The sequence below is a fragment of the Rhinatrema bivittatum genome, chromosome 19 (genome assembly GCF_901001135.1).
Source record: "Rhinatrema bivittatum chromosome 19, aRhiBiv1.1, whole genome shotgun sequence".
NCBI classification, from domain to species: domain Eukaryota; kingdom Metazoa; phylum Chordata; class Amphibia; order Gymnophiona; family Rhinatrematidae; genus Rhinatrema; species Rhinatrema bivittatum.
Genome location: NC_042633.1, coordinates 24,177,875 through 24,192,350, shown reverse-complemented (window position 1 = coordinate 24,192,350; position 14,476 = coordinate 24,177,875). Strand labels below are relative to the sequence as shown.

Below are 14,476 nucleotides of genomic sequence, written 5' to 3'. Positions count from 1 at the left end.
CTGTACCTCTCTCATGGTGCCCCAGAGTCTTGGCTGAACCTGTCTCATGGTACCTCAGAGTCTGGCTGTACCTGTCTCATTACCATGAGTCTTGGCTGAACCTGTCCCATGGTGCCCCAGTGACTGAGCTGTACCTGTCCCATAGTGCCCCAGTGACTGGGCTGTTTCTGCCTTATGGTGCCCCAGTGTTTGGGCTGAACCTGTCTCATGGTACCTCAGAGTCTTGGCTGAACCTGTCTCACGGTGCCATGCTGCCTGTAGCCTGAGCTGTACCTCTCCTATGGTGCCTCAGAGTCTTGGCTGAACCTGTCTCATGGTGCCATGCTGCCTGTAGCCTGAGCTGTACCTCTCCTATGGTGCCTCAGAGTCTTGGCTGAACCTGTCTCATGGTGCCATGCTGCCTGTAGCCTGAGCTGTACCTCTCCTATGGTGCCTCAGAGTCTTGGCTGAACCTGTCTCATGGTGCCATGCTGCCTGTAGCCTGGACCGTACCTCTCTTATGGTATACCAGAATCTGGGCTGTACTTGTCTCATGGTGCCTTGCTGTCTGTAGCCTGGGCCGTACCTCTCTCATGTTGCCCCAGAGTCTGAGCTGTATTTGTCTTATAGTGCCCCAGAGTCTGGGCTGAACCTGTCTCATGGTGCCACGCTGTCTGCAGCCTGGGCTGTACCTGTGCCCAGAGAACCCTCGGCCTCAGGAGCCATCAATGATCCATCCCACAGAATCATGCATCATATAGACTGTACCTCATTACCTATGCTGAGACATCTCTGCTCCTCTCAGGTACAGCTCTCTTTCTAATATACAGCTTTTTCTGCTGTACAGCTCCTTCTCTGATATATACAGCTCTCTCTGATATACAGCAGGCTTTCTGATGCAGAGCCTCTCTCTCTGATATACAGCTCCCTTTTCAATATAGAGTCCTCGCTCTGATATACAGCTCCCTCTTTGCTGTAGAGTCCTCTCGCTCTGATATAGAGTCCTCTCACTCTGATGTACAGTTCCCTCTCTGATATAGAGTCCTCTCTTTCTGATATACAGCTCCCTCTTCGATATAGAATCCTCTCGCTCTGATGTACAGTTCCCTCTCTGATACAGTCCTCTCTGATATACAGCTCCCTCTTCGATATAGAGTCCTCTCACTCTGATATAAAGCTGTCTCTGACATACAGTTCCCTCTCTGATATAGAGTCCTCTTGCTCTGATGTACAGCTCTCTCTGACGTAAGCTCCCTCTTCGATATGGAGTCATTTCACTCTGATATAAAGCTGTCTCTGACATACAGTTCCCTCTCTGATATAGAGTCCTCTCTCTCTGATGTAAAGCTGTCTCTGACATACAGTTCCCTCTCTGATATAGAGTCCTCTCACTCTGATATACAGCTCTCTCTGAAACAATAACATAGTGAATGACTGAAAGGAAAGACCAAGCTGGTCCATTCAGTTTTGAGTAGAGATGAATGTGCACCAGCTCCCTCTCCCTGCTCTCTTTCTCTGACATACACCTCTCCTTTCCTTTCTCATACATGTGTGCACAGAGGTGCATGTAGAAGGTCCCAGTGCATGTGTTACATTTTCATGTAAGTGCTGAGCCGCGTGCTGTCATCACCCTAGACCCTGGACAGCAGGTGCTTCTTAGTGTCAGGGATGCTGTTAAAGGTTAGGGTCTCTTCCCTGCACAGGGATATGAGGTGGTGTTGCTGGGGGTGTCACAGCCTGCCCTCCCTCCACTGTCCTGCAGGTACTGATAGTGACACGGTGACAGAAGGGTGGGCCACTGCAGGCACTGTTGTAAAGTGTGGCAGACATGAATACCAGGTAAGGAAAACCCCCAGGCCCTGATGGTTCTGATAGAGAAAGAGCTGGAGTTCTGGAAATGGGTGACAGCAGCTGCCGAGAAATGCTCTGAGAATGCAACACCCAAACTCTGTGTCACAAGGAGAAAGTGGGTAGGGGAACCTCATCACCCAGGTCAACATGAAGATGCTGATCCAGTCCTTGTTTAGTAGGAAACTACATCTGCCAGAATGCACTGGGGCTAAACCCAGCCTGGATCAGCCTGTTTGGAGTGACCTCTGATCCCCATCCCTGTGAGAAAACTTGAAATGGATTGCCAGAGACTGACATTAACATGGAATTCTTGCAGTGCTGTGACATCATCAGAGTGAGCCACTACCCACAATACTCTGGGGGTAGAGCAGGCAGCCTTCTGACCAGGGGAAGAATTGTGTTTGTGGGTGGGGGGAGGCCGTAGGAGAAACAACAAATCAGGGAATCCATCTCACATGCTAGGACTCCAAGCCAGCCAACAAAGGTCAATCCTTGATTCCTTGCCTGGTTTTACCACACTGCATGCTGAAAGGGTAGTTCCTTACTTTTCATCTGTACCGCATCTCCCTACATGCCGCAGTCGCTGGTATTTTCAAGCCCCTGTGCTCTCTGCAATGTACTAAGGTCTTGGCATTGCGCTGTGGTCTCCTATATTTTCATCTCCTATGCTATCTGTGTTCTGCCGCAGTCTTGCTGGTATTTCCAGCCCCTGCGCTCTCTGTGTTCTGCCGCAGTCTTGCTGGTATTTCCAGCCCCTGCGCTCTCTGTGTTCTGCCGCAGTCTTGCTGGTATTTCCAGCCCCTGCGCTCTCTGTGATGTGCTGCAGTCTTGCTGGTATTTCCAGCTCCTGTATGCTCTGCCTTATTCTGCAGTACCTTTGGTATTTTCAGCCCCTGCGCTCTCTGTGTTGTAGTCTCTTTTGTATTTTCAGCCTCTGCGCTCTCTGTGTTGTGTTGCAGTCTCTTTTGTATTTTTAACCTCTGCGCTGTGTTGCAGTCTCTTTTGTATTTGCATTCCCTGCGCTCTCTCCATTGTGCTGCAGTCTCTGGTGCTTTCAGCCCCTGTGCTTTTTGCATTGTACTATGGTCTCAGTGTTGTGCTGCAGTTTCTGGTATTTTCACCCCTATGCTGCCTGCATTGTGCTGCAGTGTCCTGTATTTTCAGCCTTAGCACTCTCTGTTTTGTGCCACAGTCTCTGGCATTTTCAGCCCCTGCGCTCTCTGCCATTTTCAGCCCCTGCGCTCTTGCCTTGTGCCGCGGTCTATGGCATTTTCAACCCCTGCGCTCTCTGCCTTGTGCCGCGGTCTCTGGCATTTTCAACCCCTGCGCTCTCTGCCTTGTGCCGCGGTCTCTGGCATTTTCAGCCCCTGTGCTCTCTGCCTTGGGCCGCGGTCTCTGGCATTTTGAGCCTCGGCACGCTCTGAGTTATGCTGTGATCTCTGGCATTTTGAGCCTCTGAGCGCTCTGCATTCTGCCACGGTCCCCGGCATGGGGTCTGAGGGCTCAGGATGCCTCTGGGGACGGCACAGCTCAGAGGTCCCCTGGGGGAATGTCACAGGTCTCCAGGCTGCAGGATATCCTGGGGGGCGAGGTGCACTCTCGTCCTGTGTTCAATGTTTTCCAATGCAAGCACATGCACCCGAGCGCACACGGTAAGTGGACGCCCCCGGTGACAGGTGCAGAGGGTCCCTGCTTTTGCAGCCCCTTTGTCCCTGTCTGCGCCGAGATGAGACCTTACCTGGTTTGGTGGGCACGGGCATAGCTGGCTGCGTCGCCCTCTCTCCGTGAGTGCTGGCACGCTGTCCCTTCTTCAGGCCTGGCTGGGACTCTTTAAAGACCCGTCAAGCTCCCCAGAGAGTCACCTGACCCCGGGCCCCCTGCCAAATTCCTGAGCTCTGCCATAACCTTCCTTAAATCGTGGGGGTGGGAGGGGGGACAGTGTCTTGGCCTTAATTTTAGCAGGAGCGAGGCGTGGGAGAGGGGCTCCCAGGAATATGCGGCAGGGTGCAGGCTGCAGCTGCTTCCCCACCAGGGCAGAGGTAAGGGGCATGACTGGCAGCCTCATTCCTCCCCCGACCCTGTGCATGGCTGTGACACCTGCCCAGGCATTGCCAGGGCTGTGGAGTTTGGGCTGTGGAGTTTGTGCATCTTCTCTTTTGTAGGGAAGTCTGCAGCTGTCTGACGTTAGGGTGGCGAGGGGGAGGGACTCCCCGGTCAGTGGCGTATCTGCCCCCTGGGGGGGGGGGGGAGGGTAAAAGTGATGTCTCGCACTGTACAAGAGCGAGCGCCTGGCACACGGGAGCTGCCATGCTGGGTCTGATGTAGAAGTGGTGGGATCAGTCAGGGCCTGCTCCAGCCTGCAAGCCCTGGGGCTACCACATATGGGACGCAGGGACTCGGAGACGTCTGGCAGGAGAGGGACTCCTCAAGCTGTTGTGGTGCCCTCTGTGGGCTCTCTGAGGCCCTTTCGACGGGCTAAGAGCAGATTTCCAGCAGGGCCCAGGGTCACCTGAGCCAGACAACATTGAAATAATGTGGCTGAGATCACTTAAATGAAAGGGGCAGGAGGACAAAACCAGAAAAGCAGAGAAAGCTGCACCCTTTCGGCTGCATCAGGCCATCGACCCCACACCACTCCCCCCAGTTCTGAGCTGAGGGCCCTTGATAAAATCCGCCAACAGGACGTTTTCTTCCCAAATTGCACAAGAGAACACATCCCAAGCTTACAAATCCATTGTCATTCTACAGTAATTGAGTGCACAAAGAAAGTCATCTATCAGTAAGTGTGAGTTCTCACAGTGCAGAAACATACGCACACAGGCAGCCCCCACAGGGCGTCATAGAGCTGAGATATTCACACACAGGCAGCCCCTACAGGGCATCATAGAACTGAGACATACACACAGGTATCCCCCACAGGGAGTCACAGAGCTGAGACACACACAGGCAGCCCCCACAGGGAGTCATAGAGCTGAGACATACACACAGGTATTCCCCACAGGGAGTTATAGAGCAGAGACACACACAGGCAGTCCCAAAGGGAGTCATAGAGCTGAGACACACACAGGCAGCCCCCACAGGGCGTCATAGAGCTGAGACACACACACACAGGCAGTCCCCACAGGGAGTCATAGAGCTGAGACACACACAGGCAGCCCCCACAGGGAGTCATAGAGCTGAGACATACACACAGGTATCCCCCACAGGGAGTTATAGAGCAGAGACACACACAGGCAGTCCCAAAGGGAGTCATAGAGCTGAGACACACACAGGCAGCCCCCACAGGGCGTCATAGAGCTGAGACACACACACAGGCAGCCCCCACAGGGCGTCATAGAGCTGAGACACACACACACAGGCAGCCCCCACAGGGCGTCATAGAGCTGAGACAGACACAGGTATCCCCCACAGTGAGTCAAAGAGCTGAGACATACACACACAGGCAGTCCCCACAGGGAGTCATAGAGCTGAGACATACACACACAGGCAGTCCCCACAGGAAGTCATAGAGCTGAGACATACACACACAGGCAGCCCCCACAGGGCGTCATAGAGCTGAGACACACACAGGTATCCCCCACAGGGAGTCATAGAGCTGAGACACACACACACAGGCAGTCCCCACAGGGCGTCATAGAGCTGAGACATACACACAGGCAGCCCCCACAGGGAGTCATAGAGCTGAGACACACACAGGTATCCCCCACAGGGAGTCATAGAGCTGAGACACACACACACAGGCAGCCCCCACAGGGAGTCATAGAGCTGAGACACACACAGGTATCCCCCACAGAGAGTCATAGAGCAGACACACACACACACAGGCAGTCCCCACAGGGAGTCATAGAGCACATAAATATACACACAGGCAGCCCCCACAGAGAGTCACAGAGCAGAGACACACACACAGGCAGCCCCCACAGGGAGTCATAGAGCTGAGACACACACAGGTATCCCCCACAGTGAGTCAAAGAGCTGAGACACACACACAGGTATCCCCCACAGAGAGTCATAGAGCAGAGACACACACACACAGGCAGCCCCCACAGGGAGTCATAGAGCTGAGACACACACAGGTATCCCCCACAGAGAGTCATAGAGCAGAGACACACACACACAGGCAGTCCCCACAGGGAGTCATAGAGCTGAGACACACACACACAGGCAGTCCCCACAGGGAGTCATAGAGCTGAGACACACACACACAGGCAGCCCCCACAGGGCGTCATAGAGCTGAGACATACACACACAGGCAGCCCCCACAGGGCGTCATAGAGCTGAGACACACACACACAGGCAGCCCCCACAGGGCGTCATAGAGCTGAGACATACACACACAGGCAGTCCCCACACGGAGTCATAGAGCTGAGACACACACACACAGGCAGTCCCCACAGGGAGTCATAGAGCTGAGACACACACACACAGGCAGTCCCCACAGGGAGTCATAGAGCTGAGACACACACACAGGCAGCCCCCACAGGGCATCATAGAGCTGAGACATACACACACAGGCAGCCCCCACAGGGCGTCATAGAGCTGAGACACACACAGGTATCCCCCACAGGGAGTCATAGAGCTGAGACACACACAGGTATCCCCCACAGTGAGTCAAAGAGCTGAGACATACACACACAGGCAGTCCCCACAGGGAGTCATAGAGCTGAGACATACACACACAGGCAGTCCCCACAGGGAGTCATAGAGCTGAGACATACACACACAGGTATCCTCTACAGGGAGACATAGAGCTGAGACACACACAGGTATCCTCCACAAGGAGTCATAGAGCTGAGACAGACACACACAGGCAGTCCCCACAGGGAGTCATAGAGCTGACATACACACACAGGCAGCCCCCACAGGGCGTCATAGAGCTGAGACACACACAGGTATCCCCCACAGGGAGTCATAGAGCTGAGACATACACACACAGGCAGTCCCCACAGGGAGTCATAGAGCTGAGACATACACACACAGGCAGCCCCCACAGGGCGTCATAGAGCTGAGACACACACAGGTATCCCCCACAGGGAGTCATAGAGCTGAGACATACACACACAGGCAGTCCCCACAGGGAGTCATAGAGCTGAGACACACACAGGTATCCCCCACAGGGAGTCATAGAGCTGAGACACACACACACACAGGCAGTCCCCACAGGGAGTCATAGAGCTGAGACATACACACACAGGCAGTCCCCACAGGGAGTCATAGAGCTGAGACATACACACACAGGCAGTCCCCACAGGGAGTCATAGAGCTGAGACATACACATGCAGGCAGCCCCCACAGGGAGTCATAGAGCAGAGACAAACACACACAGGCAGCCCCCACAGGGCGTCATAGAGCTGAGACATACACACACAGGCAGTCCCCACAGGGAGTCATAGAGCTGAGACACACACAGGTATCCCCCACAGGGAGTCATAGAGCTGAGACATACACACACAGGCAGTCCCCACAGGGCGTCATAGAGCTGAGACACACACAGGTATCCCCCACAGGGAGTCATAGAGCTGAGACAGACACACACAGGCAGTCCCCACAGGGAGTCATAGAGCTGAGACACACACAGGTATCCCCCACAGGGAGTCATAGAGCTGAGACACACACAGGAAGCCCACACAGGTGCTCTTCTTTTGTGCTTCGAAGAATTTCCCCTCCAATACTGTACATTTGCCTTGGGTTTTTGAATCTTAAATGCATTACTTTGCATTTTCTAGCATTAAATCTTAGAAATCAAGGTAAGAGGGTCCTAGGTGGCAATGGAGAGAGTGGGGATGCTAGGCAGATGAGGATATAGTGGAAAGAGAGAAGATTCTGACACTGTGGAAAGAGGGCAGAGATTGGGCGATGCAAGGATACTGGGATGATGCTGGTATATTGGGCATGAATTTGAGGGAAGAGGGAGAATGCTTTGGGGGGACAGGGAAGGTGAGATGCTGGGCACTATGGCCAGGGGATGGGGGGATGCTGGGCAGAGGGTGAGGGAGGGGATTGAGGGGGTGCTGAGTCAGAGGCAGGGAGTGCTATGCTGGAGCCACTGCCACCACTAGGTAAGCTGATGGGGAGGGTGGACGGGGGTGACACATAACTGAAGGATTGCATAGGGTGCTTAATACTCTTGCAGCAGCCCTAAGACACAGAGAGATGGGCATCCCCCACAGGGCGTCATAGAGCAGAGACTCACACACAGGAAGCCCTCACAGGGAGTCATAGAGTAGAGCCAAACACACAGGCAGCCCCCACAGGGAGTCATAGAGCAGAGACTCACACACAGGCAGCCCCCACAGGGAGTCATAGAGCACATAAATATACACACAGGCAGCCCCCACAGGGAGTCATAGAGCAGAGACTCACACACAGGAAGCCCTCACAGGGAGTCATAGAGTAGAGCCAAACACACAGGCAGCCCCCACAGGAAGTCATAGAGCAGAGACTCACACAGGCAGCCCTCACAGGAAGTCACAGAGCAGAGTCACACACACAGGCAGCCCCCACAGGGAATCATAGAGCAGAGACTCACACACAGGCAGCCCCCACAGGGAGTCATAGAGCAGAGACTCACACACAGGCAGCCCCCACAGGGAATCATAGAGCAGAGACTCACACACAGGCAGCCCCCACAGGGAGTCATAGAGCACATAAATATACACACAGGCAGCCCTCACAGGAAGTCATAGAGCAGAGACTCACACAGGCAGCCCTCACAGGGAGTCACAGAGCAGAGTCACACACACAGGAAGCCCCCACAGGGAGTCATAGAGCAGAGACTCACAGATGCACACCTGGGTCCACAAAGCCTGCGCATGTGCACCCACAATTAGAAACCCTGGTGTCTCCCTTTCACCGGGCCCCTTGCATGGGGGCAGCATTCATGGAGCAGTCACTGCATTCACTTCAGGTGTGAAGCCACCTCATGCAGGAAGCTCCAGCGCCTCCTTTTCTTCTGAGGGTCAGGCAGACATTTCACAAGATGGCACACAGGAGACAGTGGCCCTGCAAAGAGCTTAAGCTGCTGCTAAGATATCCCAAGTTGTATATTTAGACTGGCCAGCAGCCACCTGCTGTCATAATTTACAGATTCTCACATCTGCCAGCAGGGAGCAAAGGCATCCAGTGAGGGCAGACAGGAAAGGGAGGCAGCCTGGGGCACACAAGCAGCCTCAGTCACGGCACCCCTGCAGGCAGAGGGGTAGTTATAGAATGCACATGCATCCTCGTGGCTCCCATGGCCCTACAGCCCTCTCCATAAAGGGGTCCCAGGAACCGAGGCTTCCTCGGGGACCTGTAGACCACCACCCAGCAGGATCCCAGGGGCTATATGGCCCCTGCAAACTCAATTGCTGTTTCACCAACCACCACAGGGTGACAGCATGATGCAGTGGTGCCACCCTGTGGTCTTTAGTGGTATTACAACTAGTGAAGTAATGTATTTCTATATTACTATCACTCCTCTATTTGTAGTACAACTAAAGGCCACCTGATGGTACCACTGAGACACATATCACAAACAATACTCAGTTTAAAATCGTCAGCTCAATACTTTAAAATCATCGGTTCACTGTGCTGCGGCAGTCAAAAAAGCAAACAGAATATTAGGAATTATTAGGAAGGGAATGGTTAATAAAACGGAAAATGTCATAATGCCTCTGTATCGCTCCACCTTGAATACTGTGTACAATTCTGATCGCCGCATCTCAAAAAAGATATAGTTGCGATGGAGAAGGTACAGAGAAGGGTGACCAAAATGATAAAGGGGAATGGAACAGCTCCCCTATGAGGAAAGGCTGAAGAGGTTAGGGCTGTTCAGCTTGGAGAAGAGACGGCTGAGGGGGGATATGATAGAGGTCTTTAAGATTAAGAACTTAAGAACTTAAGAAATTGCCATGCTGGGTCAGACCAAGAGTCCATCAAGCCCAGCATCCTGTTTCCAACAGAGGCCAAAACCAGGCCACAAGAACCTGGCAATTACCCAAACACTAAGAAGATCCCATGCTACTGATGCAATTAATAGCAGTGGCTATTCCCTGTGGGCCTGATTTTAAAAAGCATTTACTCAAGCAAAACTGGTTTTTGCTCGAGTAAATACACTTTACTCAAGTAAGTGGGCTTTTCAAAATTGCTACAATATATGTCATTGAATTGTCCATAGGATTTACTCAAGTAAGTGCACTTTACTCGAGTAAATAGCTTTTGAAAATTGCTACGATAGTATGTCACATTTACATGCGAAAATGACCCCCTAAGTAAACTTGATTAATAGCCATTAATGGACTTCTCCTCCAAGAACTTATCCAAACCTTTTTTGAACCCAGCTACACTAACTGCACTAACCACATCCTCTGGCAACAAATTCCAGAGCTTTATTGTGCGCTGAGTGAAAAAGAATTTTCTCCGATTAGTCTTAAATGTGCTACTTGCTAACTTCATGGAATGCCCCCTAGTCCTTCTATTATTCGAAAGTGTAAATAACCGAGTCACATCTATTCGTTCAAGCCATCTCATGATCTTAAAGACCTCTATCATATCCCCCCTCAGCAGTCTCTTCTCCAAGCTGAACAGTCCTAACCTCTTCAGCCTTTCCTCCATAGGGGAGCTGTTCCATCCCCTTTATCATTTTGGTTGCCCTTCTCTGTACCTTCTCCAGTGCAACTATATCTTTTTTGAGATGCAGCGACCAGAATTGTACACAGTATTCAAGGTGCGGTCTCACCATGGAGCAATACAGAGGCATTATGACATTTTCCATTCAATTAACCATTCCCTTCCTAATAATTCCTAACATTCTGTTTGCTTTTTTGACTGCTGCAGCACACTGAGCCGACAATTTTAAAGTATTATCCACTATGATGCCTAGATCTTTTTCCTGGGTGGTAGCTCCTAATATGGAACCTAACATCATGTAACTACAGCAAGGGTTATTTTTCCCTATATGCAACACCTTGCACTTGTCCACATTAAATTTCATCTGCCATTTGGATGCCCAATCTTCCAGTCTTGTAAGGTCCTCCTGTAATGTATCACAGTCTGCTTGTGATTTAACTACTCTGAATAATTTTGTATCATCTGCAAATTTGATAACCTCACTCGTTGTATTCCTTTCCAGATCATTTATATATATATATTGAAAAGCACCGATCCAAGTACAGATCCCTGAGGCACTCCGCTATTTACCCTTTTCCACTGAGAAAATTGACCATTTAATCCTACTCTCTGTTTCCTGTCTTTTAACCAGTTTGTAATCCACGAAAGGACATCGCCTCCTATCCCATGACTTTTTAGTTTTCGTAGAAGCCTCTCATGAGGGACTTTGTCAAACGCCTTCTGAAAATTCAAATACACTACATCTACCGGTTCACCTTTAACCACATGTTTATTAACCCCTTCAAAAAAATGAAGATCATGAGAGGTCTAGAATGGATAAATGTGAATTGGTTATTTACACTTTCGGATAACAGAAGGACTAGGGGGCATTCCATGAAGTTAGCATGTGGCACATTTAAGACTAATCGGAGAAAATTATTTTTCACTCAACGCACAAACTCTGGAATTTGTTGCCAGAGGATGTGGTTAGTGCAGTTAGTGTAGCTGGGTTCAAAAAAGGTTTGGATAAGTTCTTGGAGGAGAAGTCCATTAACTGCTATTAATCAAGTTTACTTAGAGAATAGCCACTGCTATTAATTGCATCAGTAGCATGGGATCTTCTTAGTGTTTGGGAACTTGCCAGGTTCTTGTGGCCTGAATTGGCCTCTGTTGGAAACAGGATGCTGGGCTTGATGGACCCTTGGTCTGACCCAGCATGGCAATTTCTTATGTTCTTAGTGCTGCCATCTTGTGGCAATTTGTGAAAAAGCAAAATTGCATTTATTTTGGGCAGGGCCCACTCAAAAGCAGCCCTGGGACCCTGAAGGTCGAAGGCTTCCCATGTGTCCTATAGCCCTCTCCTTACAGGAGACCCAGGGGGCTGCTGCCTGTGTGGCTCTCATTAATGTATTTAGTGCAATATTTATAAATCACCTCTTCTGATGAGACTACAAGGTGGTGAGAATTAAACATAAATAGAAAATAACATAGAGAATGGACAGCCACAATCAAAGATATAAATTATATCTAGGAAATGCTTTACATAATTTTTGAGTGCAGTATAATCCTCTGTTAGCCTAAAATCTAAAAGTAAAGTGTTCCATAAAACTGGACCTATACAAGAGAATGTGTGCTACTTAATCTCTATCAGATTAACAACTGTTCTTTTTCTATCTATAGCGCCCCACTATTTGTAGTACCACCAAAGGACACCAGGTGGCTGCACTGCATCACAGATCATGCTGCCACCTTGTGGCGAACTGAGAAATAGCAAATTACATTTATCTTCAGCAAGAGCCACACACATATATTATATAGTATAATGGATGGGCTTGGGTGGACGGATGGGCTTGGGTGGATCATGGCCTACCCACTTTGGGCTCAGACCCAACCAACCAGAAGAGGCCTGTTGGAGCAATGCCGTCGCGGGATCCCATCCCCGCGACAGCGAAGAGGAGGGCCGGAGCTGCAATGCCACCGCGGGATCCCATCCCTGTGGCAGCGGGAGTAGGACTCTGGTTGTACCTATTGAAAAGGCCCTGTGTGTGTTTGGGTGAGAATGGGAGCTTGAATGTGTGGATGTGGGTTAGAATGGGAGCCTGAGTGTGTGCATAAGAATGGGAGCCTGGGAGGAGGGGGAGTGAGAGCTGGTTTGTGTGTGTGTAGAGAATGTGAGCTTGTGTGGGAGGCGAGCATATGAGAGTGAGAGCTTGTGTATGTGAGGGAGTCTGTGAGAGAAAGTGCGTGTGTGTGAGGAAGGAAGGGAAGAAGACAGTAGGAGAAGAGAGACACTGAAAAGGAATTAGGAAATGAGCGACAAGAGAAAAATAGGAAAAAAAAGAGACTGGGACCAACTGGTTAGAAAAATACAAAGATCGGACAAGAAAGGTAAAAAATATTTTGAAATTTTAGCAATTGGAATCTGCCGTCTTTGGGAATGAGCATTTCTTATATTTTTGTATTTTGCTCAATATTCCACTGTTCAGAATCTGGTTTCTTAGGCTTTCTATTTTGGTTTTATCTGCATGTTACTGTTTCTAATTTGTAGTCCCTTATTTCTATATTAGGTAATGGTCGGTCTCTGTTTTGCCTGTGTGTGTGTGTGTGTGTGTGTGTGTGTGAGACTGAAGTGCAGTATTTCTGCTGGCATGTAGTTTCACTGAGGCAGCACAGCTTGTTCTGTAACTCCAGTAGGTGATGTATTAATGTTCTAGGGCCTGGTGGAGTGTTTGCATTGCTGCTTTTCCATAAGGTTGTTATTTGAGTCCTGAGAGTCAGTGCTGTGACTGTATGGTATGGCAAGATTCTAGATGTCTCTTTTTTTGCAGGAGTTCATTACTTCACAAAATGTTTAGCAGTGGAGGGATATTTTTTTTGCTGAGGTGACATCAGAATTTGAATATTTTTTTTCATGTTGGTTGTAATGTGAATTGTCCTAGCTCTGCTCTGCACCTGTTCTGATGATTAATGATAGTTTATTGTTGTTACGATGATTTCTGGCCTTCTGCAAAGAGGATTCATGAAAGAATACATTCATTTTTGTTTTGTTACATGATTGATTGGAGCTGTTTGCTTTCTTTGCTTTTCACATGATATACTTGTGCATTTATAAACTGCAATAAATATAAAATAAGTTAATACAGATTAATAAGGAATTTTTAATGCTGGTAAGTGCTTGAAATAATTGAGGTAAAATGTTTTAAAGTTTCACGCATGATGCATAATGGCTGTTGCAAACTACTTAGAAAGCCACAGTAGTGTGCAGTATATGGCATTATTTATCAATAAGAATACAACTAGTAGGTCTCTGACCTGCATGCCTAAAGCCCACCCATGTTAACCTTGTGCCCACCCAAAAAATCAGTTCTGCCTAAGCCACTGACATATATTACTTTAATTTACTGATGCATGAATTTCTTAATATATATTAATGATGTATGAATTATGTTTGTTATTATTATTGTGCCTTTTTTGTAAGCCGCTTTAGATTGTACTTTGGTACAAGGACGCTGGTCTAGAAATGTTAATTAACACAATATAGTCCGGCAGCGTCCTCTGGGATCTCCTCTGTGAGGGGGGCTGTGGGACACACGGGCAGCCCCGGGCTTTTGAGGATGCCAAGCCTGTCTTGTGCGTCCTACCAGCGATGGTCCCAGGGCCTACCGCCTGTGCAGACCCCGCTGAAAGGCCGTACTGAGCAGTGTCTGTGAATGTGACTCGGTGGTTCCACCTGCTGGCCTTTAGTGGTAATTTCTCTTTTAAATGCGCCGGCCAATGACTTGATGGCAGCTGTGCATGCTCTCTAATGGCACCACTGAGCGTTGCCCAGCACTGACTCATGCGGTGGTGCTGTAGCTGTCGGTGGGATTACAGGCAGCGCCTCTTTACCACTTGGCTTCATGGTAGGGGACTTTGGTTCTGGACCCCAGAGCTCTCTAAATCTGATCTCACTCGGAGCCCTGAGCCACCAGCAGTTCATGCACTGGGTTACAACATCATTCTCATCAAATTCTTTTCTCCCTTCCCCAAATGGAGGAACAGCCTAGTGGTTAGAGCA

General features: G+C 49.7%; 2 protein-coding genes across 3 annotated transcripts in view; one reads left to right on the top strand and one right to left on the bottom strand.

Annotated features, from left to right (window-relative positions):
• Positions 1-3,669, bottom strand: part of MYBPC2 (myosin binding protein C, fast type) — a 55,294-nt gene extending 51,625 nt beyond the window's left edge. Inside the window, exon 1 of one of the 2 annotated variants that reach the window (XM_029585733.1) lies at positions 3,569-3,669. In XM_029585733.1, the coding sequence (XP_029441593.1) occupies positions 3,569-3,590 (22 nt within the window). In that variant the 5' untranslated portion in view covers positions 3,591-3,669. The remainder of the gene's footprint in view (positions 1-3,568) is intronic. The other variant, XM_029585732.1, reaches the window with a different exon arrangement.
• A 115-nt stretch (positions 3,670-3,784) lies between these two features.
• Positions 3,785-14,476, top strand: part of DKKL1 (dickkopf like acrosomal protein 1) — a 62,990-nt gene continuing 52,298 nt past the window's right edge. The window contains exon 1 of the mRNA XM_029585741.1: positions 3,785-3,869. The gene's annotated coding sequence lies outside the window, so the exon portion shown is untranslated. The remainder of the gene's footprint in view (positions 3,870-14,476) is intronic.